Genomic DNA, 18,520 nt, shown 5'->3' with positions numbered 1-18,520 from the left:
CTCTCTCTCGCTCTCTCTCTCTTTCTCTCTCTCTCTCTCGCTCTCGCTCTCTCTCTTTCTCCAAAATGTGCACCTGCTTCTCCAGTCTACCGAGTGGAGATGCAGGGGGGAAATGTGTCTCTCGCCCCCCTCCCTCCCGTCCGCGCTCGCAACGCTGCAGTATCACATGGGTCAGCGGTTCCGTGAGCGTGGGGACTGTTCGGTGACACTACCGATAAACGCTGAACAGCTCCACTGGGTCCGATACTGAGCGCGACAAGCAGCCGAGTGCCTTGCAAACGACTACTATGCGTGCTTGTATGCGTCTCTCTCTTTCTGGGTTGGACCGTTTTGGGTCTACGCGAGCTCCCCTGTCCGCGTCTGGAAAATTTCTGCGCGCCCGTTCGCTTACGTCACCGCAGCCCAATATCACTCGAATAGCAAAAGTCGGAGTGTGCGCCTGCTGGACCCATAACTGCGCAGCACAGTGAGGTAACCGCAACCGACCGAACCAGGGAAACCGGGTCACCCGATAAAACAGACAGAGAACACAAGTCTGAGCTGCTCATCAAATGATCGGAAAGGCACAGAAAGAGAAATCAGAATGGAGGTTCTGGGGCTCTGGTTATGGAGCAGTAACAGATAAGGACGTCCGAGATTACAGAAAGAAGAAATCCTTTAAAATATACTTTGAAACACATGTGCCACGATCTAAAACTGTACAATCTTTGTGCTCATATTGGTTTTATATACTTTTCTCCAACATATTGATTTAATGACAGATGTAACCAAATGAAAAGTACTAAAATACTTTGTAGGCTACATTAAATTCAATTATGCATTGTGAAAGCACTATGCAAATACATGATTTGAATTATGCATTGTTTAAAGAATTTTTAAGGTGATAGATAGATAGATAGATAGATAGATAGATAGATAGATAGATAGATATAACTGCAAAAGCATGATGCCTTGTTTATTTCAAAATTTAATTTTCTTTATTATTTATTTTTTCATTTTAGGAATTGCAATTTGCATCCTTTTAATTCAGTCTTCGGTTAAATAAAATTTGACTGAAGTCTGAATTCATTTTAATTCAGAAATTTTAAAATTTGCCATAAACATCTCAAAAGGTGTTATTTGTCTATAAATAGCATTTATTTTAAATGTATTTAATTTTTTATTTTTTTTTTAAATGTAGCAGAAATGGCCATCACATCATTGACCCATATGCATTTACATTCCTGTCCCGTACCACAGGACATCCAAATATGGCAAGGAAATAGATTGAATGTTATTCTAGCCTGGGCAGTTTCCAGGACTACTGGAGAGAGAGAGAAAGAGAGAGAACGGTCCATCTGGTATTATGGTTTGCCACATGGTGCCAGGCTAAAGAGCCCGTTTAGATGCCCACAGAGCAGCTACAAGAGTGTGAAGTAGCCATGTTGGCACAGAACAGATTAACACACACACATGCAAACACATTTACAGATCACAGTTAACAGTTAATCCTGTTGATGATGCTGTGAGTTTGGCTTCTGTGTACCGGTGCCAGGATATCAGCACACACACACACACACACACACACACTCATGGCCCATTAACTGTTATGTCGGTGCCTCCCTAAATGTGACGTCAGAATGACGTCAAATCAGTATGTCAGTACATTCATGGCAGTAAAGGCATTTAGGTTTTATTTCTTCCATCCATTACTACATTAAAATGCAATGCTTAATATAACATATTGAATGCAGTGCGCGTATTTTAGCTATAAACATCGATGTAATATATAAAAATTGAATTTTCACAGCTCTGGGTGAAGGACAATGTCATGGACAGTATGACATAATCTTTCATCGGGACATTGGCCGCCGTTCTCGAAGCTCCCAGTAGAGGGCGCCAGCAATATATCAGCATTTGCTCTCCATCTGGGTGTCATTCCACAGTATGAACAGCCGGTGTCAGTATTTAATAACAATTATTGAAGAGTTTCACATTATAGAAACATTACCACAAACATCTAATGAAAAGAATGGATATAACTGAATTATGGCAACATAACTAAGGACATAAGTTAATAAAGTTTCAATTTCATTTCAAACACTTTTTTAGGAACGTGAAAGTGTAGCAGTCTGCAGCACGACTGAGGGAGAAAAACAACATTTGATTGGCTGTTTAGGAGGAAGTGGTAACATTTATAAACGTCTATACACAGTATACACGTGACAGTGTGACTTTGGTTCCTCTTCTTCCAAAGTACCTTGTGTTATTAATGTCGATGGAGGCTACAATGGAAGAGCAGAGGCTAGGGGAGGATGGTGGATGAGTAAAGAGAAAAAAAGAGGAGGAGAAATATTTAGATGTTTCTGAGTTGTTTGCAATTGTTTTGTCAACACAATTTGTCATTCTCTGAGGTTTGGAAAGCATGAATTTAGAAAAATATTAATTAAACTCTGTCAACAAAATTTGTAAATGAAGCAAAAAAGTGCAGTACAATACAACTTACTATTTACAATGGGGGGTTAAGCAAGGAAGAATTAAATTGATCAAAAAGTGACAGTAAAGACATTTATAATGTAACAAAAGATTTCTATTTAAAATAAATTCTGTTCTTTTGAACTTTCTATTCATCAAAGAATCCTGAAAAAAATGTATTACAATTTCCACAAAAAGCATCACAGCTGCTTTCGGAAATGATGATAAGAAATATTTCCTGAGCAGGAAAGCTGCATTTTAGAATGATTTCTGAAGGATCGTGACACTGAAGACCACTGAAAAGACTGCTGAAAATTCAGCTTTGCCATCACAAAATAAAGTTTTTTAATAATGAATATATTAATTTGTTTTATAAATTTATAACAAAATAAAAACACTTTATTTAAATTGTAATTATATTTAACAATATTGTAGTTTTATTTTATTTTTGATCAAATAAATGCAGCCTTCATGGTGAGTATAAGACTTCTTTTATAAAAAATAAAAAATCTTATTGACCCAAACTTTTAATCCTAAGTGTATAACTTTACATGGACAAAGTCCCTATGTCTCATGTTAACACAAATTATATAAATCATATGTCTATACTTTTGAAACATGATGTATGTTAATGTTCATTGCCTTGCCTTGTGTACTTCATTGAAATTATTTGTTTTAAATCACTAGTTATCAACATGCCACAAGTGCTGTCGGTATTGCATGCAGAACATTCCTTTAACAACACAGATAACTTAAAATATTTGTGTGTTGGTCAAAAGACAGGAGCCCAACACTGGAAATTTTATGAGGGCAGGATCTGTGTGTGTGTTCAAGAGGTGGCTTACTCAGCTTCTGAGATTCGCAGCACAGGTGAGCTGAAGTGGGAGGTGGCTGGAGCTGAACAAGCGCTTAAATAATGCACAACATTATTGGATGAAGAATCCAGCTCTTCTCCCCGACTGGCTGTTTGTCTTTTGGCTACAGTCAGGCTGGTGGGCACCAGTGCCGGCATGACGTCAGTGCTCAGCAATGATGATCCACAGCACGCCATGTTTTGCATGTGCTGACAAAACACCTCCAGCATTTGGACTTCTAGATAGCCGTTCAACATGGAGTTGGTGAGCCTTCTCTCCCAGCCAGGACCCTGAACACTTTCCATGACAAGATACTCCTCGTCCTGCTGGGTCAAAGCCTCTGCCTGTTGACCTGCTTCCAGAGAGGGTTCCAGAGAGCTCAGGTCCTGCGATTGTAGCAGTGGCCCGGCGTCTGTTGGGTTGAGCAGGTCTGGGTTATGAGGACTGCAGTGCTCCAGCCGGTCACCAGCAAGCCGGAGGTCTGGATAGTCCTTGCAGAAGCTGGGACAGCACCAGGAGCAATACAGCATCATGCCCAAGTGATCCTCCCCGCTACAGCTGAGAATGGCCATAGCATTGCTGGGTGCAGAGGCTCGGTGCTGCCCTTGCTTTTCCAGGCATTCGGGCCTGCCAGCTGACAGGAAGAGAAACATGTCAGGCACTGCTATAACAGCCTCATCTTAACAAAAACTGTGAGGAAACTTGAGGGAAAGCCCAGAGTCTGAAGCAAAGAGTCTTAATTCACTGAGTGACTGTTTGAATGTCTCCATACAAATGCCGCTTTTGTGCAATTCACTTAGACACTCAGCTAAATGAGGAAGCACTTGGAAAAGTTTGACAAAATGTTCTTATTTAGGTTGGATTTCTTTCTACTTCTTCAAACAGCCTCTTTTGCATTGTCATAGCTGTAAGCTGAATTGGAATATTAGCAAAGATGCTAGAATGGTACATTATTTTGTTATACACTGTTGCACATCATTATCACTTAAAGTCGACATGCAAATTACATTCTGATCATCTTTTCTTCTCTATTGCAAAGTGTACCTGAGTAACGAGTCAAACGAGTCAAACAAGAAAAAAGACGGTGGAATTTTGTCAATGTGGAATTGATTGGATCGTTGTCTTGTGAGTTGATGCAGTCTCATGTGATTGACTGGTTGTTGAAGGTTATTGTTGTTGAGAGGGGAAGTTAATGTTTTTGATTAAACGTAGGGGCACATGAATCTTTAAAAAAACAGTGATGTGCATGGATATATCTGTGATATTTCATGAAAAATAAGAATTGTTCATCTTGATTGTTTCATGGTGACTTTAAATGCATAGTTCACCCCAAAATAAACGTTTTTGTGTTCATTTACTCACCCTCATGTCATTTAAAAACCTGCATACATATTTCTTTGTGCTATGTAACACAGAAGATAATGTTTTGAAGGGCTCAGTGTTTTTTGTCTATAAAAAGAAAGTTGTCTTGGACCCCATTTATTTACATTGTATGGATATTCAGTTGACAAATTCTTCAAAAAGTCAACACTCCAAAGAGAAAGGAAAAATTTTAATCGCATCATATGACCCCTTTAAAAATGTTAATTTTGTACATTCTGCATTTATAACTGTTCTGTATACTCTACTCAATTTATGTGGCTTTTCAATCTGTGGGCTAAAATGCTCAACAGCATCACACTTCCCTCCTAAAATTTTTTAGAATTCGTATTCTATAATTAATTTTCCTCCATTGTTCAAATAAAATAGCTAGATTGCTTTACCTGGCATAAAAACAAACATCTCCCAATGCCATCAGTCAGATGATCATGAGTTTATTTTTAGACAACTTCATCCTAATAACCCAGAATGGTCTCTCACCTCTCACAGTTCGTGGTGTTAGAGGAGATCTGGCAGCGGCGTTCGTTGTGCAGGGGTCAGGACGGGTCGTGGGGGTGGGTAAGTGTGTGTGAGCACGTCCATCATGATTTGTGATGTCTTCTGTGCAGTTCAGAACATGAAGGAAAGCTTCTCCGAGCATGATAGTATTTCTATAGTCTTTGATGATAGCCACCTACACAGAAAAGCACAGCTCTAGCTTCAAATGAATCAACATTTTAATACTTACTACAAAAACAGAGCATAATCAAACAGAACATCAAGCATAAATGAAATCAAACTGAAATGAGGAATTTACCAGAACTGAATGAGTTATGGAAACTTCACACACACACACACACACACACACACACACACTGAACATACTGACTGCACTTCCTTCCTCTATAAATGATTTAGATTAGCAGGATTAGCAGAATCTACAAATTAAATGACAAAATTTAAAGCTATAGTTCATCCAAAAATTACAATTCTATTATCATTTACTCACCCTCAAGTTGTTCCAAATTTGTATGCATTTCTTTCTTCTGTTGGGCACAAAAGAAGATATATTGAAGAATGTTGGTAACCAAACAGTTGATGGTAGCCACCGACTTCCACAGTATGGAAAAAAAAAATACTATGTGAGTCAGTGGCTACCATCAACTGCTTGCTTACCAGCATTCTTTAAAATATTTTCTTTTGTGTTTAACAGGACAAAGATCATAAAGGTTTGGAATAAGTGAAGGGTGAGTAAATTATGACAGAATTCGTTTTTGGCTAAAATTTCCCTTAAAGACTTTAAGAATTTAGAAGATTACTGCAATTTTATCACTGTAATCAGATCAATCAAATAGGCCTAGGCTACCCCAAATATACTGTTCAAATCCTTTAGACAACTAGTGAACAAAACACCAGCATATAATTCTATAGTCACAACTGTCTATTTATATAGGCTATATAATAAAAGAAGCTTACCTAATGTTTTAGAGTGGGATTCCTTGTAGGCCTATGGCTGCAGAAACAGAAATTTCAAGAGTGACAGTAATAGTCTGCAATGTCCAATCTATAGTGTCACTTTTGGATAGTTTATCTATCTATCTATTTATCTATCTATCTATCGATGGCTGAGATGTTTTCTCTGGTCTGGTGTCTCTGCTCTGTGTAGCAACAGAGGAAGTAAGCAGTTATATCTCTTGCACACACACACACACACACCCCAGCACCCAAACACTTACACAGATTAGGCCTCTGCTTGAATAAAGCAGAAGTGAGAAAAGTCTTGTGGCTTCCCTTCTCTATTACAGATTGCCACATACTAACTGCAATTTATGTTTCATTGTATTTGCACTTCAGCATGTTTTCATAGAAAGAGCTCATAACCAAGGCAAGCAGATACATCTGCTCACCTTCTTCAAAAAATATACAGTCAGCAATTAGTGAACTTCACTGAGGCAGAGATGCTGTGGCCATACAGCGCATACAGTTATGAAGGAGGGTCTGACTTTATTACTGGGCTTAAACAGTAAACTATTCCTCCTCACATCAGTACTGTATGGTAGAGCGTTATTTGGTGCAGAAGGCACATCAAACTATAGGTTTGTAACGTGTTGGAAGGGGAACTTTTTACAGGAAGGTGCGCCGTTGGATTTACCTCAGAATTTCGCGCGTAAAAGCACAGCGGAGGTAATAATCTGCCTCGTCGGTAGCGGACCCAGACGCCCGCTGATTGGACAAGCGGAACGTCAGTCACAGAGTGGCCCCGCCCCCACCCTCCCATTCAACCACTGGCTCTAATGTAGCTCTATGTTTACTACAGAATTAGTGCATAGCGGACGACAGTCTCCTGAACTGTGAACTCCGAATCACTAAAGATAACCTGTTAGTTTTGCATAAAAGAAGAAAAATATCCCAAACTCAACATGCCCAAGAGAAAGGTATGTAGAAAAGCCGAGCGCGGCGTACGGCTACACTTTTGCCCTTACTAATCAGTCGTGAAATTAGGAAGCCCTCGAGACAATGTTTTTTTAATAAAAATCCAGGCGACTTCTTTAGAATTAGTGGGCAGGTAAAAAATCGTTGTCAATTTTGCGATTTTTCCCGCCGGATCGCGGTGTTTTTGTCGACGGTGGTGCGTTAAGCAGAAGGGTTTTAGTGGAGCAGCGCTGTGCTGAAGCTCGGCTTGATCTCATGCCCGTGGAACCGCAGCCATGCTGCCCTCTCTCTCTCTCTCTCCATCTCCAGCACAGCGCGACGCGAAAACCGACGATTATAAGCGCAATCGTGACTCAGTCGCCGTCGAATGGTGATTAAAAAATAGCTGGATAGCTCTAATGTTCTGAATGGTGGCAATTTTGCGAAAAGACGGTCGCGTTTTTAAACAATTTTAATGCATTTTCTTTGTTCGCCGTGGAAGAGGAGTGTCATGACGCCTGCTTGCCGCCAGGTGGCAGCGCTGAGGCGGGATCATCGCACCCCTCCTCCTTATTCAAATGTGTGGAGCCCGTCATGAAATGCCTCCGTGAAAAATAATAAATAAAAAAATCGGCTCTCCGCTGACAAATAAACGTATTCACGAATCTTCAGCTAAAACTCATCGAAGCGTTAATAAACGAAAAAAACATGTTTTGGCAAGCCAGCATGTTGCTCACATTACAAACGTGCAGAACAGCACATCCCATTGTTTCTACAAGTTTACTTTTTGTTTTTCCCGCCCTTTATGTTAATAAAATCATTGCTCATGTTCTAACTTGTGATATTTGTTTTGCTGATTTGCAGGGAACTGATGGAGAAGTCAAGGAGGAGGTGAGAAAGGAAAATTATAAAAATATCTAAAGCAATTATGGGTTGCATATTCAAGTAATCCAAACCAGTACATATGCATTACTTTATATATACATTTACATTTATTTATTTAGAAGGAACTTTTATCCAAAATCGAATTACAAACAAGAAACACCACAAGTAATTTGCCATAAGAGCCAATAATATTTGTAGTACACTGTGCCAAGTTTAAAGTATAAACTCGTTAAGTACACAAACTAGAAGTGACATGAGGACAAGGAACAATTTCTTTATTTTTAATAAATAGGATTTGCAATATATAACTGTTTTCTTGTACTTGTACTTAAATAATTTGTTTTTTTCTTCCTCTTGTAGCCTCAGAGAAGGTCTGCTAGACTATCAGCGGTAAGTTATCTTGTTATTAAAGAGATTTTTACCATTATATCATTATTTTGTTTTTAAAACTTTTCTGATCTCAAAAGACTTGAGGAACTTTAAATATAGCTTGGAAATTGTTTTTAGCACTTCTTGTGTTAATTGAAAATTGAAATCCTACAACCAACACTTCTCAGAGCAACAAGGTCAGAAAACATAATATCTGCCCAAGTTTTTTTTTTTTTTACAGCATAGTTTTGCCAGTCATTTAAGAAGATGTGCTGAATTCAGGATAGAGCAGAACAACATAGGCCATTATGTGCATTATTTCAACGTGTATTGTTTAGATATCCTTTTATATATCAAAAAGTACGTTTGTGAATGAATCCCTTCAGAAACCAACACCTCCAAAACCTGAACCCAAACCAAAAAAAACTCCCAAGGTATGTACACTTTTCATAAACACACTTTTGTAATGATGCTCATGTATCACTCATCTCCATGCTTTGGTGTGTAATCTCATACGTATTGCTCTATATTCATTCTTTTGCTCTGTCGTTTCCTCTCTGGCAGAAAGAGAAGGAAGTGAACGATAAAAAGGAAGACAAGAAGGCAAAGGCAAAGGCTGAGGAGTCCAAGGAGGAGAACCAATCAGAAAATGGGGAGACTAAGACCAATGAGGTATATATGTATATACAATAACAGTCTACCTCAAATCAGTGTCTATCATACATAGACATGTCAGGCCATGATGCTCGTAATGTTTTATTGAATATTTTCTAATGAGATTGCCAAAGTACTTAGTAACAAAGTTAAAATAATTGCCCAGAAAGACACCGACAGCCTAAACTAAGGAGAATTTTCTAAACCTGACCTCCTCTATCTGTAAAGAAAGATTCTGATTGGTGCAGAGGCAGTCCTGGGGACAGTTGCAAAAACTTAGCCTCTATATTAAGACAGTGTCTTAAGAACTAGTTTAACCAAGGGGTAATCAGTCTTATATTTTGGATTCAGCTTAGACTAATCTAGGTTTTAATGTAACCGAATTTTAAAAATTTTGACCAGTCTTAAAGAACAAAATTAGATGACTAACTTTTAAGACTAGTTTAAACCTTTTATGCAACTGGCCCCTGCTTGATTCTTACTGGTTTGTCCTTTTTATTACACAGGTTGAGAAAACTCCAGATGAGGCGGCAGAGGCCGAGGACGACCCGAAGACAGAGTAGCACCACGCCTGTCCATCCATCCGTCCATCCTTTCCCTTTCCCCTCTTTCCTTTATCTTCCTCTATCTTTCCCAATATTCTCTCTCCCTCTCCAGCTCTCTCAACAACCTCCTCTCTGCCCATCACCACCAGAGGAATATTTTTATCAGCGAATTTGTAAATACTGGTTCAGGTTTTTAGCACAAAAAACAAAGCTGACTAAACGAGTCTTGTGTTCGGCCGCAGCTGTATCAGGTGTCTACAACACGAGAGGTGTGAAAAAAGGCGGCGTCTTTCTTTCGTTTTGTTGATTTTCTGTTTTTATCTCTTCTTTCTTTTTTTTCAAGCGGATGGTCTGTAGCTTGGTTTTGGAGTGGGAGGTGGGAGGAGGCTCTCAGTCTGTATGTCCGTTAGTGCTCGTGATGTTGCTCTGGAGTCTGTGATGTTTCTGTATGGGGTTTGTTTTATTTTTCTTTTAAACGTAATTGATTGTCTTTAAGAAAGAGGAACGAGTTCAACAAATGTAGAAGAAAAGAGAGAAAACAACTAAAGACAAACTGCTTACATTCCAGGTTCAGCATTAGATGGTGACTCCTGGCTTTTTAAGAATCATACCACCTTTGCAATTTGTTGAAACATAACTGGGCTTCGTTAGGAGGCCGGAAAAAACCCTTCTGTTGTTATAGAGGACTTTTTTTGAAATGACGGGATTCAAAGAAAACGAATTTAAAGCGTTTTTTGGAATTTTTTTAACACTGAAAATTCATCTGTGAAAAAGTACTTAGTGTCCCCTAATAATGCTCTCGGTCTCAATAAAAATCCATAATTGGAATTTTCCTCATAATGTCTGCTGTGGTCTTTTACACTGACTGTATATTATACACTTGTAAGTTATTATTATTAAGGTATTATATACTTGTTTCTATGCATATGCTGTTCTATAATCAGTTATCATCTGTTAATAAGTGGTTGGTGCAATAGATATACTCATATAACTCATAGCAGACTTCACCATTGGTTCACACTGCATTTATATCTTAACAAATGATCCTGAGACTAACGGACCCTAAATGCAAATATAAGTTATGGCTTGACTAATATTCATAAGACAAAATAGGTTGTTGCTCTGAATTCTGTGATGTTTCTGTATGGGGTTTGTTTTGTTTTTCTTTTTTAAACGCAATTGATTGTCGAAATTGAGAAAGTCGAACGAGTTCAACAAATGTAGAAGAAAAGAAAGAAAACAACAAAAGATGAACTGCTTACATTCCAGGTTCAGCATTAGATGATGACTCCTGGCTTTTTAAGAATCATACCACCTAAGTACACAACAGCTGAGACTAACAAACCCTAAATGCCAGTATAAATTATGGCTCGACTAATATTCATAATACAGAATAGGTTTTTACTCTGAAGGTCTTTGCATATAAATGCCACATTCTTCTGCTTATGGGTGAGCTAATGTCCTTTGGAATCATTTATACTCTGTTGTCGGATGAAGACAAAACTATTTCTCAAGATTTAAAAAGATTAATTTTGTAACTATTTTCCATCTATTAAAATTTATTAAGACTAAACGGGCCTTAAAATATGCTTGGATGATAAGGGACTTAAGATAAATTAAATGACCCGCTCTTTGTTCATTTATATATTTTCCCCTCCCCAATTTTATTGGTGTTTCTTTCTTATTTATTTGCACTTATGATTGCTGCTATAAATGTATATTTAGTGTATCATATTCAATTTAAAAAGGTTCTGAGATAAAGTGGAAAGAAAGCATAAAAAGGATTCGGAGAAAACAACAGTCATCAGGTAAACACTTTGTGGCTATAGAAAAAAACGCTTTTTGAATTTAGAGTGTAAGAAAAAGTGAGAGCAGCTCTCTGTCATTAAAACTGCACACAAATGTATTCAGACAGCTTCGAAAGCTATGATTCTAACTCTTGCTGTGTCTGTAGCTGATGAATGAACAGAAGCATCCATGACCTCTCAAGTTCATTAATCATCTGAGAGGCAACAGACTGACAGCCTATAAATATTCAGTTTAGCCCTGCTTTTCATAGCCACGCAGAAAACATCATTTCAGGACAAATACATTTTGAGTTTACATTTTAATAACTTTTTTTGTATTAAATCACAGGTTTCATGCACATGACACCATGAACCCAATCATACAATAAAAAAAATATTGAAAAACAACATGATATTCAACATGAATAAATTATTTCTGTATGCATCCAACATTTTGTTAAAGAACTAAAAGGTATGATGGTTGTATTTTTACATTTATTCGATATATGCATCTTATATAATTGTATTACGTAATATTTATGAAACCATACCTTACATAACACATATGTATATGGCACAGTAATTGTAGTATGGAACATTTCATTGTGAAGATTTTATGTTTCACCCACACACGCGACCTGTGATCGATGAGACGATGTTGAACATGAAACAAGTCATTTTTTTATCGCAATACAACAGCTCTGCAGTTGGGTTCAATAAATCACCCAACTGTACGCCATGCAAAATGTCCGCCCGTGGAAATGGTGAGCTCACCTGTGCGCCACTGCCGCCGCGCGGGGGCGCTCAAACAAAGCAACACGAGCGGCGGCTGCAGGCCGAGACGCTGAGAGCAAATACAGCGCAGGCCACTCTTAGCAAGCGGAGACCTCCCCACAAACCTCCACCCACCGCCTGGACCGGGCCATGGCGGCGGAACCATGCTCGCAGATTGAAGCCGGTGGGCAGCACTCGTTTCTTCCGCGTCTTTATCGTTAGGAAGACTTTAAGCACTGTTTTAGCATTAGCCTTCGAGGCTAAGCTAGGCTAAGCTAAAGCTAACGACTGGTGTTGTGTTTCTCTCTCTGCAGAACTTTATTACCTGATCGCCAGATTCCTGCAGTCTGGACCATGTCAGAAATCCGCTCAGGTGAGGCCGATAGTGGCGTGTGAGTGTCGGTGTGTAGCAGCGAGTGTGTGTTACGGTGTGTGTAACCCTTGTGTGTTTCTGCAGATGCTGCTGCAGGAGCTGCACGAATACGAGGTGAGTTTCATCCCTCTTCTCCCACTCAAACCCGTTTTTCTCTCTAATATCCCAACATCGACATATCCTCCTCATACCAACGCGGCTGCGTGAAGCGCTGGAGCTGGGATGGAAAGCAGTTTAAGCGAAGCTTTGAAGACTGGGTGAGATTAAATAAACTCTTTCGCACACACACGCATGTGAAATTCAGAACTAAACTCTCACGGGTGCTTGGCTCACTTATATTACAGCGTGTAAAACTGAAAAAGCGCTGAATTGAGGGAGCTGTGCTGGCGGTAGGAATATAGTCTATAATATACACGAGGATTGGTTTTGGTGTGGGAAAGTTTTAATTTCGGGAATCGAAATAAAAATATTTGTTTTGAAATGAAAGGCTTTGTGCGTGCCGGCCAGAGGCGTTACGGCAGTACAAACAGAGCGAGAGGGGATTGGTGGGTTGCTGCGTCACTTAAAGGCAGCAGCCAATCAAACATCAGTTGCTACTTAAGACACTAGGAAGATGGGTGGAGAAGACTTCTGATTGGCTGATACGAGGTGGACGCTTATGTGTGGAGGGAACGGTGGTCTTTCAGGAATGCGCATAAATAAATAAGGATTGTTTTGGCAAAATTCACGCTAGTTTGAAGACTAATAATATTATGTAACATGTTGTTGCAACAGTTTTTTCTATATACACTAGCGTTCTCTGTTCTTTTTCTATTCTATTTGTTTTCTTTTTATTTATTAAAAAGACCCCCTAACACTAGCGTTCCCTATTCTTATTCTATTCTATCTACTTGTTTTCTTTTTATTTATTATAATTAAAAAAAACCTTTCTATGTGTACTGCATTAGGCTAACTGAGACTTGTCACAGCACTTACATATTGTTGTTCTTTTGTTGGTTTTGATTGCTTCTATTGTCCATATTTGTAAGTTGCTTTGGATAAAATTTGATGCAATTCAGCTTTGCTGTGCCTCTTATGGTTTATTTATCAAATACCTCCATGTATGTTTTAGGTCTTGTTAAATCAGCACATACCTGCGGATTACCTGTTGCATGTGTGTGAGCAGATTGGCCCATTGATAGATAAACACATTCCTCCCAGTGTTCCTGGAGTCCACAGTTTACTGGGCAGTGGGCGACAGTCATTACTACGGACAGCAAAAAGTGAGATGCACACAATCACTATATACAGCAGCAAACAATGAGAAGCAACAAAGATGAGAGAATAGCGCACATGATCACACAAACACTTTCCCTCACATTCATTTTCTCCCTCTAACACAGATAAATATTTGACAAACAGTTGTTCTCTCTCAGGTTCTTCTCTTACAGTATGGAGTGGTTCTGCAGTAGTCGCCTTGCACAGGGGACGGCCCCCAGAACCACCTCTCAACTGTGCCAAACCACCAAATATAGGTGAGTCCTGTTCTCCAAAATGCTGTGCTGTGTTGTGTTCTGGCACTGCTGTTTTTGGGTTAAGTTTCAGGAGTCACTGGTGGGTTTGTGAAAACAGAGGAAGTCCCCGCTTTCCAAATGAAAATGGTGCTTCATGATTGCTGATTAAAGTCGGCGTGATAAGAATTCACCCCATCTATTTTTAATTCATTCATTTTTTAAATAATATTCAATTAAAATATAATAATTTGATCTTATGATGAAATCATCAGACTCTCTCTGGCGATGTATGCAAAAATTGTCCAATCATTTAAGTCTGCTTAAACCTTCCATAGTCAACTGCAAGCTCACATTCATTTGGAGTGCAATTAGTGCTGTGTTTGATACATGGATACGACGATGTATCGTCACAGAGATTTGACGATACGAGTATCGATACAGCTGGCCCTGTATCGATATTGTGGCACGTGTGCAGCAGTGGACCGTGCTTAATTTGAATACAAGAACACCGTTTAAAATAAAGTAGAAAAGTGCGAGGTTTCTAAAAAAATTATGAATAGAGCATAATATATTGGCTACAACAAGGTTTAATCTAGCCGCAGAGGAACTCAACTGCATTAGTTAGCGCATTAGTTTAGAACTCTTTTAATTTTTTATTTTTTTAAATGTAGAAAGTGTGTTAATTTGTGCAATGATAACCTACCAGCAATGTTTTTTCATATATTAGTATGAGTACATTACAATATACATTTATTAGAACGAGTACATTATTGTTTATGGGCTTAAAAACCAGTTGCAAACAATCAGAATATTGTATCTGGTGGGGAGTGCCCAATGTAAACATGAAACACATGCCATTACCTATATTGTACTGTGGTACAGTTATGGAGGCCCTTCATAATGCAGAGAGGTCAACTGCCTGCTCTGCCAATAGTTAGAAATGGCCCTATAGTATGCAGTGTTTAATAAACACCTGTTTTACTAAATTCTGCTGAGGTGAAATTCAGTGCAGTCCTGTATCATGATACGTATCATATCGTGGCCTCTGTATCGTGATACATATCGTATCTTGACTTTGCTGGTGATATACAGCCCTAAGTGCAATTCCCACAATTTATTTTCCCTTATTCGATATTCCTTCACACTCGGATGTCTGTCAGAATACAAACAAAATCATCTTTCGCTATTTTATTTCATTGCGACTTTAAAGGCCAGTCACCCTACATTTTCCCTTCTATTGACTTCCATTTATACGCATGCAAATGCGATCATGCAAATTTTACTGGGTTCCAAACTTCAGGTTTGGTGAACTTTGCCCTGTGAATTCGTATCATGAAGACATGTGACCAACAGAAGTTTGATACGTCACTGTGTTACTCAATTAAACAAATGCAAACTTCAAATTTGCAGAATTGCAGAGTTACGGTAAACTGGAGAAGATTGCAAATTTTTTAATTTTACAAGTATTATATTTTGAATTTTTTTTTTTTTAAAGTGCCGCAGATTGTAAAGTCATATTACAATATAGTGTCTGTTTGTCTAGTTTGACCGTAGCTTAATGCTGGATGTTAGCATGTTTTAATTTAGTGGCCCAGTAATGTCCTTTAGTGTAGCCCAACTATCATTTCTTATATTTTGTTGTGGGAGTTGATTGTAATCTTTCTAAATCTCACTGCTCAGTGTCAATCATGGGTGCTCGCCAAAAAACAGGAGTGGCTCGATTTGGCCACGCCGTCCCCTCCTGTACCTATCAGCACATGAAGATGCATCGAAGGATTCTGGGCCATCTCTCATCAGTGTACTGTGTGGCGTTTGACCGCACTGGGTGGCGCATTTTTACGGTAAATGCATCTGATCAGAATATTGCGTCTGGGCCTGATTTTGTCATAAAAAGTGTGTTGCGTAATATTGTTAATGTTAAAAAATAATTGAAAAATAACATAACCCAGGAAACACTGTTTTGTGTCTTGTAGTTTTGTGATATGTTTTATGTGCACTTGTAATCAATGTTTATTCACATGTCTCTGTCAGGGTTCTGATGACTGTCTAGTGAAGATCTGGGTGACGGATGATGGCCGTCTCCTAACCACTCTGCGTGGACACGCGGCAGAGATTTCAGACATGACAGTGAATTTCGAGAACACGCTCCTTGCTTCCGCCAGCTGTGACAAGGTCATCCGCGTGTGGTGCCTGCGTACCTGTGCACCTGTGGCAGTGTTGCAGGGGCACACAGCCTCTATCACCTCCATACAGGTGTGTGAACACAAGTTTTCTTTATAAAGTCACTGTATGAGTGAAGCATGGTACTATGTTCTTTTACACGCAAGCAGCTCATGATCTGGTGATTTCAGTGGTTCACGGTAAATGCTGCTCCACACAAGCTTCAACTCTGCATCTGCTCTGAACTTGGGTCACTTGCATTTGGGAGCCAACATGTGCCAACCATATACCCAAACTTCTAATAAGAAGCTTACAAACTGGCTGTTGTCAACAAAAGATACATTTTTTTGGGCTCTTGCATTTTCCCCCTGTTAAAACAAATGCTAAATGGTTTAATGTTTGAAAATGAAGAAATTAAAATGGCCATAAATATTAGCATTGTACTTTTACAGTTATATTGTAAATGTAAAATAAAATTATCTCATTTTTTCTGATGTAATTCACTGTAAATTTACTATTAATAATAATACTTTTTTTTTATTTTGACATGTAATCACAAAAACTTACAAATCGTACAAACACACAACACAGCAAACCTGTTTTTTTTTGTGTTTTTTTTTATTAAATCACTTTTTATATAGAAATCAACTTTTTTTTTTATCCAAAAATTCAACAGGCACTATTAATTCAGATGATTTTGTTTGTGTTTGAAGGGATTTTTCTTTCTATCTCTGCAGTTTTCTCCATCAGCATTAGGTTCCTCTCGGCATCTGGCCACCACTGGAGCTGATGGGATGGTGTGTTTCTGGCAGTGGAACTCACTCAGTATGAAGTTTGAGTAAGTGTCATTTGTCCATTTTCAATGACCCAATTCTGCTCATGTCATTAATTCAATGTTTTTACATAGAGCAAATTTGCAACAAGTCATGTGTTTGTGTTTGCAGTGATCGGCCTGTGAAGTTTATGGAACGTTCTCGTCCCGGAGTTCAGATATCCTGCAGTTCCTTCAGCTCTGGTGTGTTTACCCACACTCACACTCTAACTCTCTGATCAATTGTCATACACTTTTCTCATGTTTATTTATTATAGTATCATTATTGTCTCATGATCAGACAATAAATAAAAGGTTAGTATATTATAAAGGTAGATATTGTGTTCTTTGATTCCAGGGGGATTGTTTCTGGCCACCGGAGGGACAGACCACATGATCAGAGTTTACTACCTCGGCACAGAGACGCCTGTGAAGTTTTCTGACCTGGACTCCCACACGGTAAGAGTGAGAGACGTAGAGAAGAAATCCAGTAGGCAGACAAGAAGGCAAGAGAGATGGAGTATCGCAAAAGAGAATAATGGCCGGAAAAAGCAGAACTTGTATTGTCAGGGTGTCCGCGGGGTCTTAAAAAGTATTAAAAGTTGATAAATCAATTTTGAGAAAATGAAGGCCCTTAAAAAGTATTAAAACGTCTTAAATGCCATTTCCAAGGTATTACATTTTGTATAATCTTTTCATTATGTATATTTGTCCGAATAGTGGGGTTCTGTGTAGTTTATTTCTGGAATCCCACAAGAATTGAAGTCATCTCTTACTGCGCTCACTGACTGACTGCGCTGCTGCGTGATAGTGCAGGGCTTGTTGATCCCGCTCTCGCTGAATTTCTGACCATTATCGCACGCTCCCATCCGCTCCTCGCGCATCAGGGCACCGCTATCAATATGTGGGGTATTTAAATCCTCTTTGAATGAGCGCTCGCAGTTCACTTTCGATTTCGCGATCGCGCGCGCATTGTGTAATTGTTGATCCCGCTCTCGCTGAATTTCTGACCATTACCGCATGCTCCCATCCGCTCCCGTGATTTTTGTGGCCGCTCCCGCAAACGTTCTAATTGTATATAATTTTCGCGCATCAGGGCACCGCTATCAATATGTGGGGTATTTAAATCTTCTTTGAATGAGCGCTCGCAGTTCACTTTCGATTTCGCGATCGCGCGCGCACTGTGTAAAGGGAGCACATCTTACGATAAAAGATATTTGTCAATGAGCTCAGGATCTGTTGAGGAGCAAATCCTCCAACATCTTGTCAGTTATCTCTCCTTACTTTTGACCCGTGATTAGTCAAATCTGACTTCTGCAGCTGGTGTTGGATGCAGGGTGGTAGTTGTTTTTTTTCCACGAAATTGGGCTGCTTTTAAACTGTTGCCATGGGTTGATTTTCCCCAGTGGGTTAAAGGTTTGAAATATTGCATAAAATACATTTGGTTGAAATGCTTGTACTGAAACATTTTGCATTCTACCTGTAATAAAACTGTGCTAAATGTTTTGGGCCACACTAGTAGGAAGCATTTGAGCTGTGTTTATGATAAATGTGCATAACAGTGACTGTAAAATATGTATTTTAGGGATG

The 18,520-nt window shown here is 39.0% G+C and overlaps 3 protein-coding genes across 4 annotated transcripts in view; 2 read left to right on the top strand and 1 right to left on the bottom strand.

The window, feature by feature from the left end:
• Positions 1-1,657: 1,657 nt before the first annotated feature.
• Positions 1,658-6,315, bottom strand: LOC107672540 (uncharacterized protein CXorf21 homolog). Its single transcript, XM_016465773.1, has 4 exons — positions 6,144-6,315; positions 5,169-5,361; positions 3,300-3,942; positions 1,658-2,284 (listed from the first exon to the last, which is right to left on the bottom strand). Exons 2-4 carry the CDS (start codon positions 5,326-5,328, stop codon positions 2,185-2,187), a joined length of 903 nt encoding a protein of 300 aa, XP_016321259.1. The 5' UTR covers positions 5,329-5,361; positions 6,144-6,315; the 3' UTR covers positions 1,658-2,184.
• A 594-nt stretch (positions 6,316-6,909) lies between these two features.
• On the top strand, positions 6,910-9,988 carry LOC107672554 (non-histone chromosomal protein HMG-14A-like). Of its 2 annotated transcripts, none has more exons than XM_016465802.1 (6): positions 6,910-7,102; positions 7,944-7,967; positions 8,325-8,354; positions 8,720-8,767; positions 8,898-9,005; positions 9,494-9,988. In XM_016465802.1, exons 1-6 carry the CDS (start codon positions 7,088-7,090, stop codon positions 9,548-9,550), a joined length of 282 nt encoding a protein of 93 aa, XP_016321288.1. In that variant the 5' UTR covers positions 6,910-7,087; the 3' UTR covers positions 9,551-9,988. The 2 variants fall into 2 exon arrangements, with proteins under 2 accessions (XP_016321288.1, XP_016321281.1); XM_016465795.1 differs by having other exon boundaries at positions 6,916-7,102; positions 7,944-7,970.
• Positions 9,989-12,133: 2,145 nt separating this feature from the next.
• LOC107672566 (bromodomain and WD repeat-containing protein 3-like) overlaps positions 12,134-18,520 on the top strand; it is a 32,202-nt gene continuing 25,815 nt past the window's right edge. The window contains exons 1-11 of the mRNA XM_016465815.1: positions 12,134-12,277; positions 12,408-12,466; positions 12,551-12,594; positions 12,672-12,723; positions 13,578-13,728; positions 13,882-13,980; positions 15,640-15,800; positions 15,991-16,212; positions 16,857-16,957; positions 17,064-17,134; positions 17,289-17,389. Of these exons, the coding sequence (XP_016321301.1) occupies positions 12,244-12,277; positions 12,408-12,466; positions 12,551-12,594; positions 12,672-12,723; positions 13,578-13,728; positions 13,882-13,980; positions 15,640-15,800; positions 15,991-16,212; positions 16,857-16,957; positions 17,064-17,134; positions 17,289-17,389 (1,095 nt within the window). The 5' untranslated portion in view covers positions 12,134-12,243. The remainder of the gene's footprint in view (positions 12,278-12,407; positions 12,467-12,550; positions 12,595-12,671; positions 12,724-13,577; positions 13,729-13,881; positions 13,981-15,639; positions 15,801-15,990; positions 16,213-16,856; positions 16,958-17,063; positions 17,135-17,288; positions 17,390-18,520) is intronic.

The sequence above is a fragment of the Sinocyclocheilus anshuiensis genome, unplaced genomic scaffold, assembly GCF_001515605.1.
Source record: "Sinocyclocheilus anshuiensis isolate Anshui unplaced genomic scaffold, SAMN03320099.WGS_v1.1 scaffold681, whole genome shotgun sequence".
NCBI lineage: Eukaryota > Metazoa > Chordata > Actinopteri > Cypriniformes > Cyprinidae > Sinocyclocheilus > Sinocyclocheilus anshuiensis.
This window is presented reverse-complemented; position numbering and strand designations above follow the sequence as displayed.